Below are 14,335 nucleotides of genomic sequence, written 5' to 3' on the forward strand. Positions count from 1 at the left end.
TTTAAAAGGTCAGTGGCTTCCTACCTTATTCAGAATAACTTCCAGAGTCGTCCTCGTCGGTTCTCAGGCCCCCTACACAGCCCCTATCACTTCACTGTGCCACTGATGTTCCCTGAAAATATGAGGGCCTGTGTACTTGTAGCTTCTGCTCTGACTGTTCTTCCCCACTCGTCATCAGTTCTCACAGCTTACTTCTTCACTTCATTCCAGTCTTCCCCAAGTTCACCTCATCCAAAAGACCTTCATGATCACCTTACTTAAAAAAAGGTGCACGCACATATACACACACATACTTTTTAGACTTTTGATCTTCACATGTATCCATTCCTGATATATTATTTATTTGCCTAGTGTTCTTTGTCAAAATCCCCCTCTACAAGAGAAAGCCAGAAAGAGATAATACTGTTTTTATTTACTACTATGTCTCAGGCCTGGAACTCATTCAACTCAGGTATTTAATAAGCATCTCTGATGATCTAGCAATTCGTTGCTTACATATCTGGGACTCAAATTGCTTGTTATTTAAGTGTTTCCTAATATTTCTAAAAAGTTCCTAAGGACATTCAAGGGTCTTAAGAAACCAGAACCAGACTCCTTTAGGAGGACCTGGAGAAGAGTTAGCCAGAGATCCCCTCTGTGGCATCCGTAGGGCTGTGCCCTTGATATCTCCCTCCGAGACAGAACCATCTCAGAGTGCAGGCAGTGGACGGCCTCCAGCTGCAGCGTGCTCACCCCTGCAGCTGTCAGCAGCGGCTCAGGCCGGTGAGTGGTGTGGCCGAGCCTGCGGCCTGCCCTTTGCTGCTCTACCCAAGGCTCCTCTGGCGGGCAGTCCTTGCTCCAGGCTCCCGTCCACCTGGTGGAGATGGTCTGGGAGTGTGCTGGATCTGAGACCCTTCCTCCCCAGTCCTCTTCCTCACCTCTCCTTTCACGGGTGCCTCGTGGTGTGCAGGTACTCCTTGCCTGCCCCTGCGTCGTCTTCTCCTGCTTCTCTCTAGAGGTGTTTCCTGTAATCCATCTCCTACTCTCCCAAGTGCCTCTTGGCCTCTGTCCCGAGATGACCCATTTCCTGCAGCAATCCTTCTGTCAAGGTAGGAGGGTCACGTGCTAAACCTTCGCACTGCAATTTTCTGAACCCAAGTCTCGCTCAGGATTCTCTTGGTTGGTAGCTATGGTCCTCCTGTGCCTGTTCGAGTGATTTCTGCAGCTCTTGGAGACACGATAAAAAGTAATAGAGTCAGGATTGGCCCTTAGGGCCGGTGGGGACTGTGCACCCTGGAAACCTACACATAAGCTGTGTCAGAAGATAAAATTGGGAAAGGAATGACATCTCATGTGGCCAATATCAAGATAAAGCATTTTTACAAGCTGGACTATTTAAGTGGGCTATGTTGACATTCAAAGGGAAATTCCATAGAAGTCATTTGAGATTCCTTTCCTTTCAGTGACTCTATTCCACTGCTGACTCGTACTTGGCCATAGTTCAAAATATTATTTCTTGGATCAGTCTCTTCAGATATATATGTCTTGAATGTTACTATATGTCTAATCCCTTAATCATTATAGTTTATTATTCTGGAACTGATTGTGTTTTTATTAGAAGTGGTTTACTGAAAAGAAGTATTTACTAGCTTATAGTCACGTTGCAAGCACTTCTGTAAAGCACAAAGAATTTTTTTTTGGAGGGGGAGATGATGAGTAAAATGTTATTCATGACATTTGTTAAAAAAATAAGGTAGACTTCCCAGGTGGTCCAGTGGTGAACACTCCACATTGCCAATGCAGCAGGTGTGGGTTTGATCCCTCGTGGGAGATGTAAGATCCTGCATGCTGTGAAGGGTGGCCAAAAAATAAAAATTAAAAAAAATAATCAGACAGATTGTATTCAGGAGACCACCACAAAGGGAGTTTGCCAGCAGAGGAGAGAAATTGAGCCCAACTTCAAAAATAACGAAAAGGAATTTGTACCCAGGGAGCAGGTAGGGTAGTCAGTGGGTGGAAAATTGCTAAAAGGAAACATCCAGGCTAAGGAGAGATTTTGGCTAAACCACCTGAGTAGAATTCCTGCTTCAGGCAAGCCAGGGTGATCAGAATCTCCTGGGAGGCGGTGGAGGTTGAAGAACCAGGTCAGATATAAAGGCTGATCAGATCCTGAGTTGGGGGATTCTGGCTAAAGCAACTCGGCAGAGTTCTTGCTAATGCTGGGCAGTGTAAAGACAGACGTGGAAGTCCAGAACTCAAAGCCTAACTGGGAAGCAGGTTCAGAGGGGCCTGACAAGTCGGCTCAAGCAGAGAATCTCTGGGGTGGGACGTGGGGCAGGGGGTGGCTGAGGGATAATGGTGATGTATAAATTTGTTGTAAATGTTTGTTACAAAAGCATTTCTTTTCCTCCCTGGCTCCAAATAAGTTGGTCTTTAATTTTTCCTTCTTATAATTATTATAGCAATTGTTTTGACTAATATGACAGTTTTTCTGCCCAAGAAAGAGGCTTTCTTGAGTGACCACGCACTTCATCTAAAAGCATGTCTTGTTGACTTTCTTCTTCTTTCTGCAATCTGAGAGGCAGTTGCCAAATACCTTAGGAAGAATTTCTTCAAGTGTTGTCTGGCAAGCATCAGGGAGTCTGTCCAGCGCCCTGTGGCAACACAAGAGCCCTCTCAGAGTCTGAGGGTTCAGATTGGACCTCCAAATGCCCTCAACAGAGTGCTTCCAGGAGAGAGAGGGATAAGGAAGACAGATACAGAGTTTGGTGTTTCAAACGGGCAGACCTTAAAAAGTTAAGACCCAAAGATTCAACAGCTTTATCTGGAAGTAAGAGAAAATAGAGATTCCTAACTATTCAGGACCGTGAAACGAGCAGACAAAAATAGAATTTGACTCTTTCAGGCAGCTCATTTAAGCAATACCTTTTTCTTCCCAAATTTAGACCCTAGTTGACCAGCTTCTCACAGAGCCAAGGACGTGTCAGAGCCCTTGCTAATAACAAGCACCATCAGGCCAAGTTTCAGTTCCTTTTTAAAAGAGAACATGAAAAATCAGGAAAGATGCTGTGCCCTCCTCCTGCTTGTTTCCAGCAGCCTTCAACAACTCTTCCCCGCCAAGCCAGGTCACTTTGAAAGGTGATGATCTTCATTTCTGAGGGCAGTATAAATTGAAATGAGGGGATTAAGCCCTGCCGTTTGTTGTCAGAATAAAGATTCACTGTATGCCATTGTGTCATTCCTGAAATCCCCTTTCTAAATGCTTGCGGTTGGTTATTGAGGGGGAGAACTTTTCATTTCTGTTTCTGTGGATAGACATAAACAAGGTAGACAGCCACTCTAGCCCCTGTAATACTTGCTGAACAACCTCTTGATTGCCGCTCACAGTCCAAAAGTATGGTCAGAGGACACACTCACACACAAGATACTCAGGACAGTCCCCAACCCAGAGACTGTGTCCTTTGGCCGCTACTCGCCCACAGTCCTTGAAGAAGGAAGAACTAGATCTATGTTCTGATGGCTGCATGTGGGCTGAAGCTGGCTGCGGCACAGAAGAGCACAGTCTGACTACACTTCCAGTGAGTCTCGCTCAGCAGCTCTCGGTTATCTGCACATATAGACCTCTAGATCCGCATCAGGGGAGAAAAGCACACAGGGTATCGCTGCTCGTCCTGAAAACCCACGTGGCAGAGGTGCTCTCCCTGCCTCAACGCAGATGTAGACGTAATTCTGCTGCTTATTTTCTGTGTCCTCTTGAATGACTTGCTAACCTCAGAGAAAATCTGTGAGGTTGGGGTGGTGGCATTTACTATATTTGTTTCTTGGATGCTTCCTCATAATCAGTTCTAGCAGAGTGAGTCACAGTGATAATCAGTAATAATGTACTGAGTGCAGGTTGTTTATCAAGCCCAGCAGTGCCTACAGGTGGCCTGTGAGATGTTGTTGTTGAGGTTGCTTCCCTGCTTTTGGAGACAGAGCTCAAAGAAGCCTATGAGCGTCCAGCCACATTTGGATCAGGTCTATTGGACCAGTGTAACCTGCTGGACCAGTGTAACCTGCCCAGTAGTTTTGAGTGTTCATGAAATGAGCTTCATGCTTATTTATGCGTGTTTCTTCCACATCCCAAAGTCAACTGTGATGCAGAAATTGTTAGTGTTCAGTCGCTAAGTCATGCCCAGCTTTTTGGGACCCCATGAATTGCAGCATGCCAGGCTTCCCTGTCCTTCACTGTCTCCCGGAGCTTGGTCAAGCTCATGTCCATTGTGTCAGGGATGCCATCCAATCGTCTCATCCTCTGTCACCCCCTTTTCTTCCTGCCCTGAATCTTTCCTAGCATCAGGGTAAAGACCCTGATGAGTCAGCTCTTCACATCAGATGGTGATCTGTGGATCACAACAAAACTGTGTAAAATTCTTAAAGACATGGGAATACCAGACCAGCTTACTGTCTCCTGAGAAATCTGTATGTATGACAAGATTCAGCGGTTAGAATTAGACATGGCACAATGGACTGGTTCAGAATTGGGAAAGAAGTATGTCAAGGTTGTGTATTGTCACCCTACTTATTTAACTTCAATGCAGAGCACATCATTTGAAATGCTGGGCTGGATGAATCACAAGCTGGAATCAAGATTGCCAGGAGAAATATCAATAACCACAGATATGCAAATGATACCACGCTAATGGCCGAAAGCCAGAAAGAGCTAAAGAGCCTCTTGATGACGATGGAAGAAGAGAGTGAAAAAGTTGGCTTAAAGCTCAACATTCAAAAAACTAAGATCATGGAATCCAGTCCTATCACTTCATGGCAAATAGATATGGAAAAAGTGGAAAGAGTGAGATTTTATTTTCTTGGGCTCCAAAATCACTGGGGAGGGACTGCTGCCACAAAATTAAAAGACGCTTGCTTCTTGGGAAGATAAGCTATGACATAATCTAGATAGCACATTAAAAAGCAGAGAAATCAACTTTGCTGACAAATCTCCACATAGTTAAACTATGGTTTTTGCAGTAGTCATGTGTGGCTGTGAGAGCTGGACCATAAAAAGGCTGAGTCCTAAAGAACTGATGCTTTCAAATTGTGGTTCTGAAGAAGACTCTTGAGAGTCCCCTGGACTGCAAGGAGATCCAACCAGTCAGTCCTAAAGGAAATTAACCCTGAATATTAACTGGAAGGACTGATGCTGAAGCTGAAGCTCCAATACTTAAACCATCTGTAATTAAGTCTTGGGAGAAGAGAACTTCTGAGCACCAGGAAGAAGTTCCGTTACGCTTTGCATCCTTATCGGAGAATCCTACTACCGTTTGTTAACTGCCAACCAACAAGTTTGTGAGGGAGAAAGGACCCAGTTCCTTTATCTCCCCGGCCACACTCGAGTCTGGAGAGGGATTTTCCTGACAAGGGAGCTGGGGCTATCATTGCTCAGTGTGGTCATGGGGCTGCAGCCCAGGTTCTGGTGATCAGGTGCCTGTGTGGCGTTTACAGCTGCTGTTGTGGAAGAAGAATGGAGATTGGGTGCCTTTGCTCACAGCAGGTCTGGCGGTCCTGTTAGTGGGAGGCGCAGAGAAATCTAAACGAGTTGGGTTTCAGTTCCTTTCAACCGACTGGCACACACCCCTCAGATTTGTGCTCTCATTTCCATGGATACTTTCAACCCATTTGGTCCAAGGATTTTCCGGTCACAGGACAAACTTATTGTGGGTTTTGTTGGAAACCTTGTCATGAGCATCTCTCGGTGCTCCTTAAGTGTCTCACTAGAGAATTTCTGTTCTGGCAGTTGATTCTCCTAACATCTGATATTTTTATCTATGAATTGTATGGGCTCCTAGCAAATGATATTTTCCCCTTTTGCTTTTGTTTCTAGGGAGCCCAGAGCCAATGAGGCATCTTATTCTCACTGTGTAGGACCTTTTAACAAAAATTTCTGAAAGCTCATCTTTTACTTTGTCCTTATTTTGCAAGTTTGCTTTATTTTTCTTCTCCTTGCCTGTGGTTCTTATCCCGTTTTGAAAATAATCTTGGTAGGGGCATTCAGACAGTTCTCCTGTTCCGAAAGGGATTCCTAGGAGGTGCCTCAAAACCATACCCAACCTCTAAGATGAGCTCGAATGAATTAGAAAAAGCTTCTGCTTTGCCAGGCAGTCAGCCTAACCATTGGTGGCCTTATTGTCTGTCTCTTCAAGGGAGCCCTCCAGAGACTCACCCTTAGGGGGGCCTGCTGCAACCTCCTCAACTTGAGTGACTTCTTGTTTACATTTTACATATTGGCCTGCTATGAAGTACCTTTGAAAAAAAATAATTCATTTAAATTTTTGGTGCATGAATTTACTTTCAGTATGTCTTTGGTGTGCTAGCTGCTTGGAGGACAAAGGTGAACAGGAAAGTTTCAAGGACTCTGCCCTCATGGAGGTTAAACTCTGGTGTAGGAACCAAACCATGAATCAATAAACAAAGAAATGAAGTAATTGCAGACTGTGTTAGTTGCAAGCAAAGAAATAATCAAGTATCTTAGAAAATAAAATGAGAGACCTATTAGGGAGGTCAAGGAAATATCCCCTCTGAAGAGAGAAAAGTTAAGGTGAGGCCTGTAGGATGAAGAGAAGCTAAAGATAGTAAGTAGGAAGAGACTTCTAGGAAGGAGGAACAGCCAGTGCAAAGGGCCTGAGGATAGAAGAGCTTAAGAAGTACCCTTAAGGACAAGAGTACTGATGGGTGTAGTGAACAAGAAGGAAAACACAGATAGGAAATGATGTGTGATCAGGGCTCTAAGACCCAGATTACACAGGACCTTTTAGCCCATGCTCAGTCCAGTTCAGTCACTTGGTCGTGTCCAACTCTTTGCAACCGCATGAATCGCAGCACGCCAGGCCTTTTCCATAGGGATGGTCTTGATCCCTGTCTCCTGTGCAATGTCACGAACCTCATTCCATAGTTCATCAGGTACTCTGTCTATCAGATCTAGGCCCTTCAATCTATTTCTCACTTCCATGGTATAATCATAAGGGATTTTATTTCAGTCATATTTGAATGTTCTAGCGGTTTTCCCTACTTTCTTCAATTTCAGTCTGAATTTGGCAATAAGGAGTTCATGATCTGAGCCATAGTCAGCTCCTGGTCTTGTTTTTGTTGACTGTATAGAGCTTCTCCATCTTTGGCTGCAAAGAATATAATCAATCTGATTTCGGTGTTGACCGTCTGGTGATGTCCATGTGTAGAGTCTTCTCTTGTGTTGTTGGAAGAGGGTGGTTGCTATGACCAGTGCATTTTCTTGGCAAAACTCTATTAGTCTTTGCCCTGCTTCATTCCGCATTCCAAGGCCAAATTTGCCTGTTACTCCGGGTGTTTCTTGACTTCCTACTTTTACATTCCAGGCCCCTATAATGAAAAGCACATCTTTTTTGGGTGTTAGTTCTAAAAGGTCTTGTAGGTCTTCATAAAACCGTTCAAGTTAGGAGTTGGGATTTTCTCCTAAATATGATGGGGATCTATTAAATGGCTTCACTATTTGAAGAATCAGTCTGGCTGCTGTGAAGGAAAGAGTAGAACTCAGTTGATCAATCTATGAAAAAGATGGTGATGCTCTGGACCAAGGTGGTGGTGGTGGAGATGGATGCTCTGAAAATGGACTTGTTAATGGAAAGTCAAGGATGATTGTAGTTTCAGTAAATCAGGACATTAGTGACAAGTATTGAGCCCAGAATGTCTTGTGATGGAAAGGCTGGGGGGAAAAGGGTGAGGAATAAAGAATTTGGTTATGGATGCGTTAATTTGTAGACATTCATGTGAAGAAGTCAAGAAGAGACTTAGATGTCTGAACTGAGAACCCAGAGAGGACAGGGCTGCTACTATAAATTTGGGAGTCATCAAGAAGTAGATGGTGTTAAAGCTTTAGCATTAAAGGCGGTCTCAGAACATAGATAACAATCCCCAGAGCTGACTTCTGTGGATCTTGTAAGAAGTTGTCATGTTGAACATGTAGGAGAGCAAATCTAAGTGTGCCCTGCGTATGGCAGGATGAAGGTGAGTCACGGTAAACCTGGCAGAAAAATGTTAGCAAGTGGGAGGAACAGAGGGCCGATGGAATTGGTCAGAAATGGTATGTAAGAGAAATGTAGAGACAGTGGCTGAGGACAAACTCTTCAAGATACTATGCCCTTAAAATGGATCAGAGACATGAGGGAGTAAGTGAAGGCGTAGGTGGGGATGGCTGGGACTTATTTGGGTGCTGATAGGAATGATCTCACAGAGAGAAAAACTGATGTGTATCAGATGATGATTCATAGAAGACTGAAATCCTTGTGTAGGTGAAAGAGGATGGAATCTGGAGCAGAAGCAGAGGGACTGACCTTTGATGGGCGAAAGCATACGTTATTAGGAGGAAGGATGGAGGAAGTTCTCATATGATGAGTTTCCTGTATTTAATCAATGAAGCTCCGTGATCGGCTAGGAGTAAGGAATTTGAGAAGCACTGAGATAATCCTTTTGAAGGGTGGGGAACTTTAAAAGAAAGAATTATAAGGTTGAAAGTCATGTGGAGTATCCATTTTAAGTTTATAATCTTGAATTTAAACCAAAGCCAGACAATCCAGTTTTGTGATTTTCTCCATCAAATTTAGTGATTAAAAAACGGACAGGATGGACTTAGTTTTTTGGCCATGAAAACGGAACGTGAGACATAGAAGTTGAAGGTGTCTGTGAGGAAGTGATTGTAATGTTGGCCCACGGAAATAAACTAGACAAGGATGGAAGTAAAAGCAAGGGAAGCCTGGTGGTTAGCAAGAGGTGGGCAGGATTAATAAGTAGGAAGTTGTAGGAACTCAGATTAATATAGCAGAGTGAAGACTGTAGAGCTAGGGGTTAAAAGCATCAGCTGATCCAAGAATTGGATGTTAGGAATCCAAATTCCCAGGCAGTAATGGTAAAGTCAGAGGGTACTAAGTAACTGAGAGAGGAAGAAAGATAAAAACTTTGCCGTTAAGGAGGCCAAGGAACTGTAAGTTCCACCTGAAAATAAACTGGAAAATCATTCTTATTTATCATGTATATTTCCTAGATCATTCCAAATCCCTATTTGGAATTGGATCGGGTGCACATAAATAAATAATGATGGTAGCTGATTCATTGTAGGTCTGCTCTGTAAACGCCATTTTAGGTCATACTTTTGAACACTGAAATTCTTTATTACCATTAAGATATTGCTTGGAAAGTATTCTACAGTGTGTTCATTCTCATAGTTTGATTATTCTCGTTTCTCAATCAGTAGTGATTCAAGATCTTCGGGGTTACGTTTAATACCTTTTTGTATGATGTCTCCCACCCTTCGATCTAGCCTTATTAATGTGTCTAGTCTCATCTCCATCATCCCCTTAAGATGGGCCTAGCACATCCCCTCCTCCGAAGCCCCTACGGTCAGCAGTCCTGCATGCCTGCCATGTTGCTTCACCTGGATAACTGCTGCTCATCCTCTAAGACCCATCGAAAGTGTCCACTTCTGGGTCAAACCATTCCTAAAAAGCTGAACCATCCAGAAGTGCATTTCTGTGGGTCGAAAACGTTACATATTGACAAATTCACATTGTTAGTAATTTGCTACCACAAATGTAAACTTGAACTAGGGATAAAGGATGGTAGCTACCACTTGCTGAACTGTGTAACAGCGTGACTCACATTCATGGTAAAATGTAAAAGTGCTTTGCCTTTATCACCTAATTTCATTCCCTAAAAGGTAGGTGTAAATATTTCCTAGATAAGAATTCTGAGACTTAGAGTCTTTGTTGGAGAAAGTAAATAATAAGTGGCAGAACTGGATTTTTATTCCATAAACAAAAGTCACATAATGCCCTTCCTTCATCTTATTCATCGCGGTGACTGCTTGCCCATGATAAGTCTTCACCTGTCAGAAAACTACACAAATTTTTGTTCAGGGCTCCTGGGACTCTAAAATGTAACATTGACATTGGATTTACTTTGATAAATGTTGCTACTTCCTTGAAATTTAGAAAAATAAGGTTTGAATTGAGAGTCTGGACTATGCTTAAAATCTTAATCCAGTGATTGCTGTCTCTTTGTTTGAAGTCACACACCGTTCCTGTTTGCCAGGCAGTTCCTATAGCAGTGTTATAATTATCTAGGAGGACAAGTCCTTTAGGTCACGAGAAGTGGATTTGTTGACATGTGAGTGCCAAGTCTTGATGTAATGCAGGCAGAGGGCAGAGGGCATCTGGGTTCATTTCCTGGGGGCCCTTTTGCTCTCATTTACATAGAACTTGCCTGAAGTTTTTAAGAACAATGGTGCTTTCTTGCTAGACCAGGAATCCTTTGGGAAATACAACTTAGCTGCTGTGGGGCCCCTGCATTTGGCTAACATTCCATCTTTATCTGATACTGATGTCCACAGCAGTGGTTCTTAGATTTTTACTGTGTATTAGAATCACCTGGAGGGCTTGTTAGAACACAGATTTCTGGTTCCCACCCCAGAGACTCTGATTCAGTCTGTCTGGCCTGGAGCCCTAGATTCCGCCAGTGCAGTCAATCTCCCAAGTGAGGTTGATGCTGCTGCTCCCAGGACTACGCTTTGAGTAGCTCAAAATCTTGCTGAAGTCCTGGTTTATGGAACACCCAATGAGATTGGATATTAAAGCAGAAAGCTCAGGAGTTATCCGAGTAAACCTCTGAATGCAGAATTCTGTAGACAAAAAAAAAAAAAAAAAAACCAGTGATTAAAAAAAAAAAATTATCTCCTGATTTCTGATATTATGTTAGAGACCAGCAACAATTCCTCTTGTGTGGAGTGAGCCCAGTTGGCTGAAACCCGGGAGTCCTTCTTTCCGGGAGCTCTTTTTCCCGAGATCTTAGAGAAAACTTCCCCTCTATTTACCTTCAGAGCATTAGTGTGTTTTGTTCTAAAACTGCCTTAAAGGAAGATGCTGTATAAAATTGATCAGTCTTTCAATGTAAAAATGAATGCAAGAAATTTTCAAAATGAAAATGTTACATAATATAATGAGAAATGTGGTCCTTAGATTCAGGATGCATTTGTCTCTTGTTTAGATGCTAAAAGATATTTGCATTTTTATTAGATTCAAAATGGTGTGAGTCATGCATATCAACACATTTCTTTTTCACAGGAATCCTTTGTGTTTGAACCCAACTGCCTCTTCAAAGTAGATGAATTTGGCTTCTTTCTGACCTGGAGAAGTGAAGGCAAGGTATGGCACAAAAACAAGTTGCTCCTTTTTGCTCTCAGGGTGAAGGCATTTCATTTCTCCACAAGTGACCAAAAGCCCCTTGCAGGCACGGACCCCACACTTACTCATTCATTCAAGACTTTTAAAAATGTGCTTCCGTGTGCCAGGTGTTGGGGACATAGTAGTGGTCAAGGATGTGATCCTTATACATTCCAGCCTAGAATCAAAGTCGGGCATCCAAAAGAAAGAAAGTTACAAGACATTGAGAGTTGGGAAAGAGAAGGTCAGGTTACAGGAGCTTAAAAGCAGGCAAGTCTGGTTTAAATCTTGGGAGCTAGAAAGATTTCCCAGAAGAGAGGTATTCAAGCTAAAGTCTCAGAGGTGCATTTAAGGGCACTTTCCAGTCCTTAACACATGGCACAGCGTCCACATTTTGTGAACCTCTGAGCTGAATTTCTGAAGAGTAGAATCAGAGTTTAAGTTAGTATAGTCCCACTAATATTTCATGTACACACATATATTTAATAATATACATGGCAGTAATCACAATATTACATATATAAAAGTAACATTTTGTACTTGTTCAGAGTTGCAGTCTACATTTATATGTGTGTGTATATATGCATATAGAATGGAATGTTTGGGGTCTCTGCAACCAGGCAGGATGCTATGAGGCCTTCCCAGAACAGACCCCTCCCCGATATCCGCTGCTTTGGCCCCTCTCTGAAGTTCCTAGATCATATCTGATGCACATTTCCTGAGTTATTTCACAGATCCTAAACCCCCCACCCAATGGAAGCATTTAATTACTTGATGACCATAAGAACATAGCCTCCTGGAGCCTCAGGATTAATAATGTTCACCCCTGTGAACCCCCATGTTATCTCACCATCAGCCAGTCAGAGAACTGTGCACTAGCTGATTGTACACCCGGCAATATCCCTGCCTCAGCTGCCCCTTCAAGTTGTTTTGCTGAAACCCTTTGCTTTGGGGAGTTCAGGGTTTTAGAGCGCGAGCCACCCGTTCTCCCTGCCTAGAGCCTTACAGTAAACACTGCGCTTTCCTTCACCACAACCCAGTGTCAGTGTATTGGTTTTACTTCACACATGTGAATGGACCAAAGTTTGGTTTGAAAATATCTTGACTATGTTTGATTGTTGAAAATTATTATTGTTGTTATTACTTGTTTTTAATCCTGCTTCTGCCTCACTCGAATTAGCATTGCCTTCATCATCACAAACATTTGCAAATCACCTGTCTGTGCTGTAGGTCTGGCAGAATTTAGACTCACTGCTATGTTATGTGCTCTCTTTGCAGGAAGGCCAGGTGCTAGAATGTTCCCTCATCAACAGTGTTCGGCTGGGAGCCACACCAAAGGTACCCACGCTTGGTGTTTGTTGTTCTTCTAGACACAGACTGTTGTGTAACCCCTCAGCTGATGTTTAGTCACTCATTCGTGTTCAACTCTTGTGACCCCAAGGACTGTAGCCTGGCAGGCTACTCTTCCATGGCATTTCCCAGGCAGGAGTACCAGAGTGGGTTGCATTTCCTTCTCCAGAGGATATTCCTGACCCGGGGTCGAAACCTTGTCTCCTGCCTTGCAGGCATATTCCTTACCACTGAGCCACCAGGGAGGCCCATTACTGCCCCCAAATCATCAGCTGGAAATGAAGAACAGATACAGTTTAGAAATCTCATCTGTAATGGTTGGGTGATTTGGAGTGCATTGGGTTTAATTATATTAGAAATTGTTATTAACCTTTGAAAATCATGACTCTTGTGTGATATGAACATCGAAATAAACTGTTCCCTTAACTCAGAAATTAATCTGGCAAGCACGCCTTCCCCCTATCCCCACCTTCTTTTGCAGCAAACAGTGAGTCACTTCTGGTCCATGGCTGCTGTGGAAATTTAGATGACTCGGGTAGTTCCATATTTGTGCACCTGTGCACGCAGACCCCGGCTCACCTTGAAGGCTCAGTTTGCCTCTGAGAGAAAAAGAATGGCAGAGCACATACATAAGCCTTCTTCACAGTGATTGATTCGTTTGAATGAAAAGCTATTTGCGCCAGGAATTTAAAAGATGGGTTTTTCCTAGAATATTCCAGCACAGCCTGTATTCCCTTTTCTGCAGGTTTGCAGATTTTTAGATGTTCAAAACAAAATGATGTTCCTCACTTTGGGTTTGGTTTTTGTTAGTGGCCCTCTTCAATGTTAGTTTAAAATCTCTGTGTAACCACCTTGGCATTTTCCCCTGAGTTCTTTCAGAGGGCAAAGCCACTATTTTATTTGCTAATTAGGGCAAACTTACGCAGTTTTCATTCCAAATGAGGAGGCCAGGGCTCCTGGAGATGCACATGTTCATTCTTTGTGTCCAGGCTATTGAAAGACTCAATCTCACTTTTTAACAGCTTGAGGTTGCTGACTGTGGCAATGCCCTGCATGTGTGCATGAATCCCCAGTGACCTCTGTGAGAAACCCCTTTGACCTTTGCAGACACAGTCAGGTCTCAGGCAGAGCCTTTGAGTCCTATTGCCATAGTTCACGTCCTCCAATAACTATAACTCTCGATTGAAAGGAGGACCCTGCCTCCCCACCTTCTAAATCAATAACTGTATCGTACCTTTCTTACCAGGTGAGTTCCAGTAATGTTATAGAGTAGTAGTGTTATAGATTTTACCTATATGAGTTTTAGAATAACACTAGATATCTGGACATTTTTAGATACGAAGAAGAATTTGCTTTACTGGATGTTTTTACGTCAAATGTAGTTTCTTTTTCTATGCTCTGTGATCTAATGTATTTTTTCCTATCTGTTTACCTCTATAGGATCCCAAAATTTTGGCTGCTCTTGAAGCTCTTGGCAAATCAGAAAATGATCTGGAAGGGCGGATAGTTTGTGTCTGCAGTGGTGCAGATCTGGTGAACATCAGTTTCACGTACATGGTGGCTGAAAATCCAGAAATAACTAAGGTATCCTCCGTGACACAACCTCCTTCCATTCCCATATGGACATGTGTGGTGCACATAATTTTTCATGTATAATGTCATTTTGATATATATTTTGAATTGTATAATTTAATTTAAATTTTAAAGAAAGTTTCCATTGCTTGCTAGAATGTTGCCCTAGAAAATTCAGCAAGCATAGTACCCTTTCACCATGTCACTCA

The 14,335-nt window shown here is 42.9% G+C and overlaps 1 protein-coding gene across 4 annotated transcripts in view; it reads left to right on the forward strand.

The window, feature by feature from the left end:
* The window catches only part of PLCB4 (phospholipase C beta 4), a 187,734-nt gene that overhangs the window by 17,705 nt on the left and 155,694 nt on the right, over nucleotides 1-14,335 (forward strand). For all 4 annotated transcript variants that reach the window (XM_068987745.1, XM_068987747.1, XM_068987746.1 and 1 more), the window contains exons 2-4: nucleotides 11,106-11,186; nucleotides 12,483-12,542; nucleotides 13,995-14,138. In XM_068987745.1, the coding sequence (XP_068843846.1) occupies nucleotides 11,106-11,186; nucleotides 12,483-12,542; nucleotides 13,995-14,138 (285 nt within the window). The remainder of the gene's footprint in view (nucleotides 1-11,105; nucleotides 11,187-12,482; nucleotides 12,543-13,994; nucleotides 14,139-14,335) is intronic.

The sequence above is a fragment of the Capricornis sumatraensis genome, chromosome 15 (genome assembly GCF_032405125.1).
Source record: "Capricornis sumatraensis isolate serow.1 chromosome 15, serow.2, whole genome shotgun sequence".
NCBI lineage: Eukaryota > Metazoa > Chordata > Mammalia > Artiodactyla > Bovidae > Capricornis > Capricornis sumatraensis.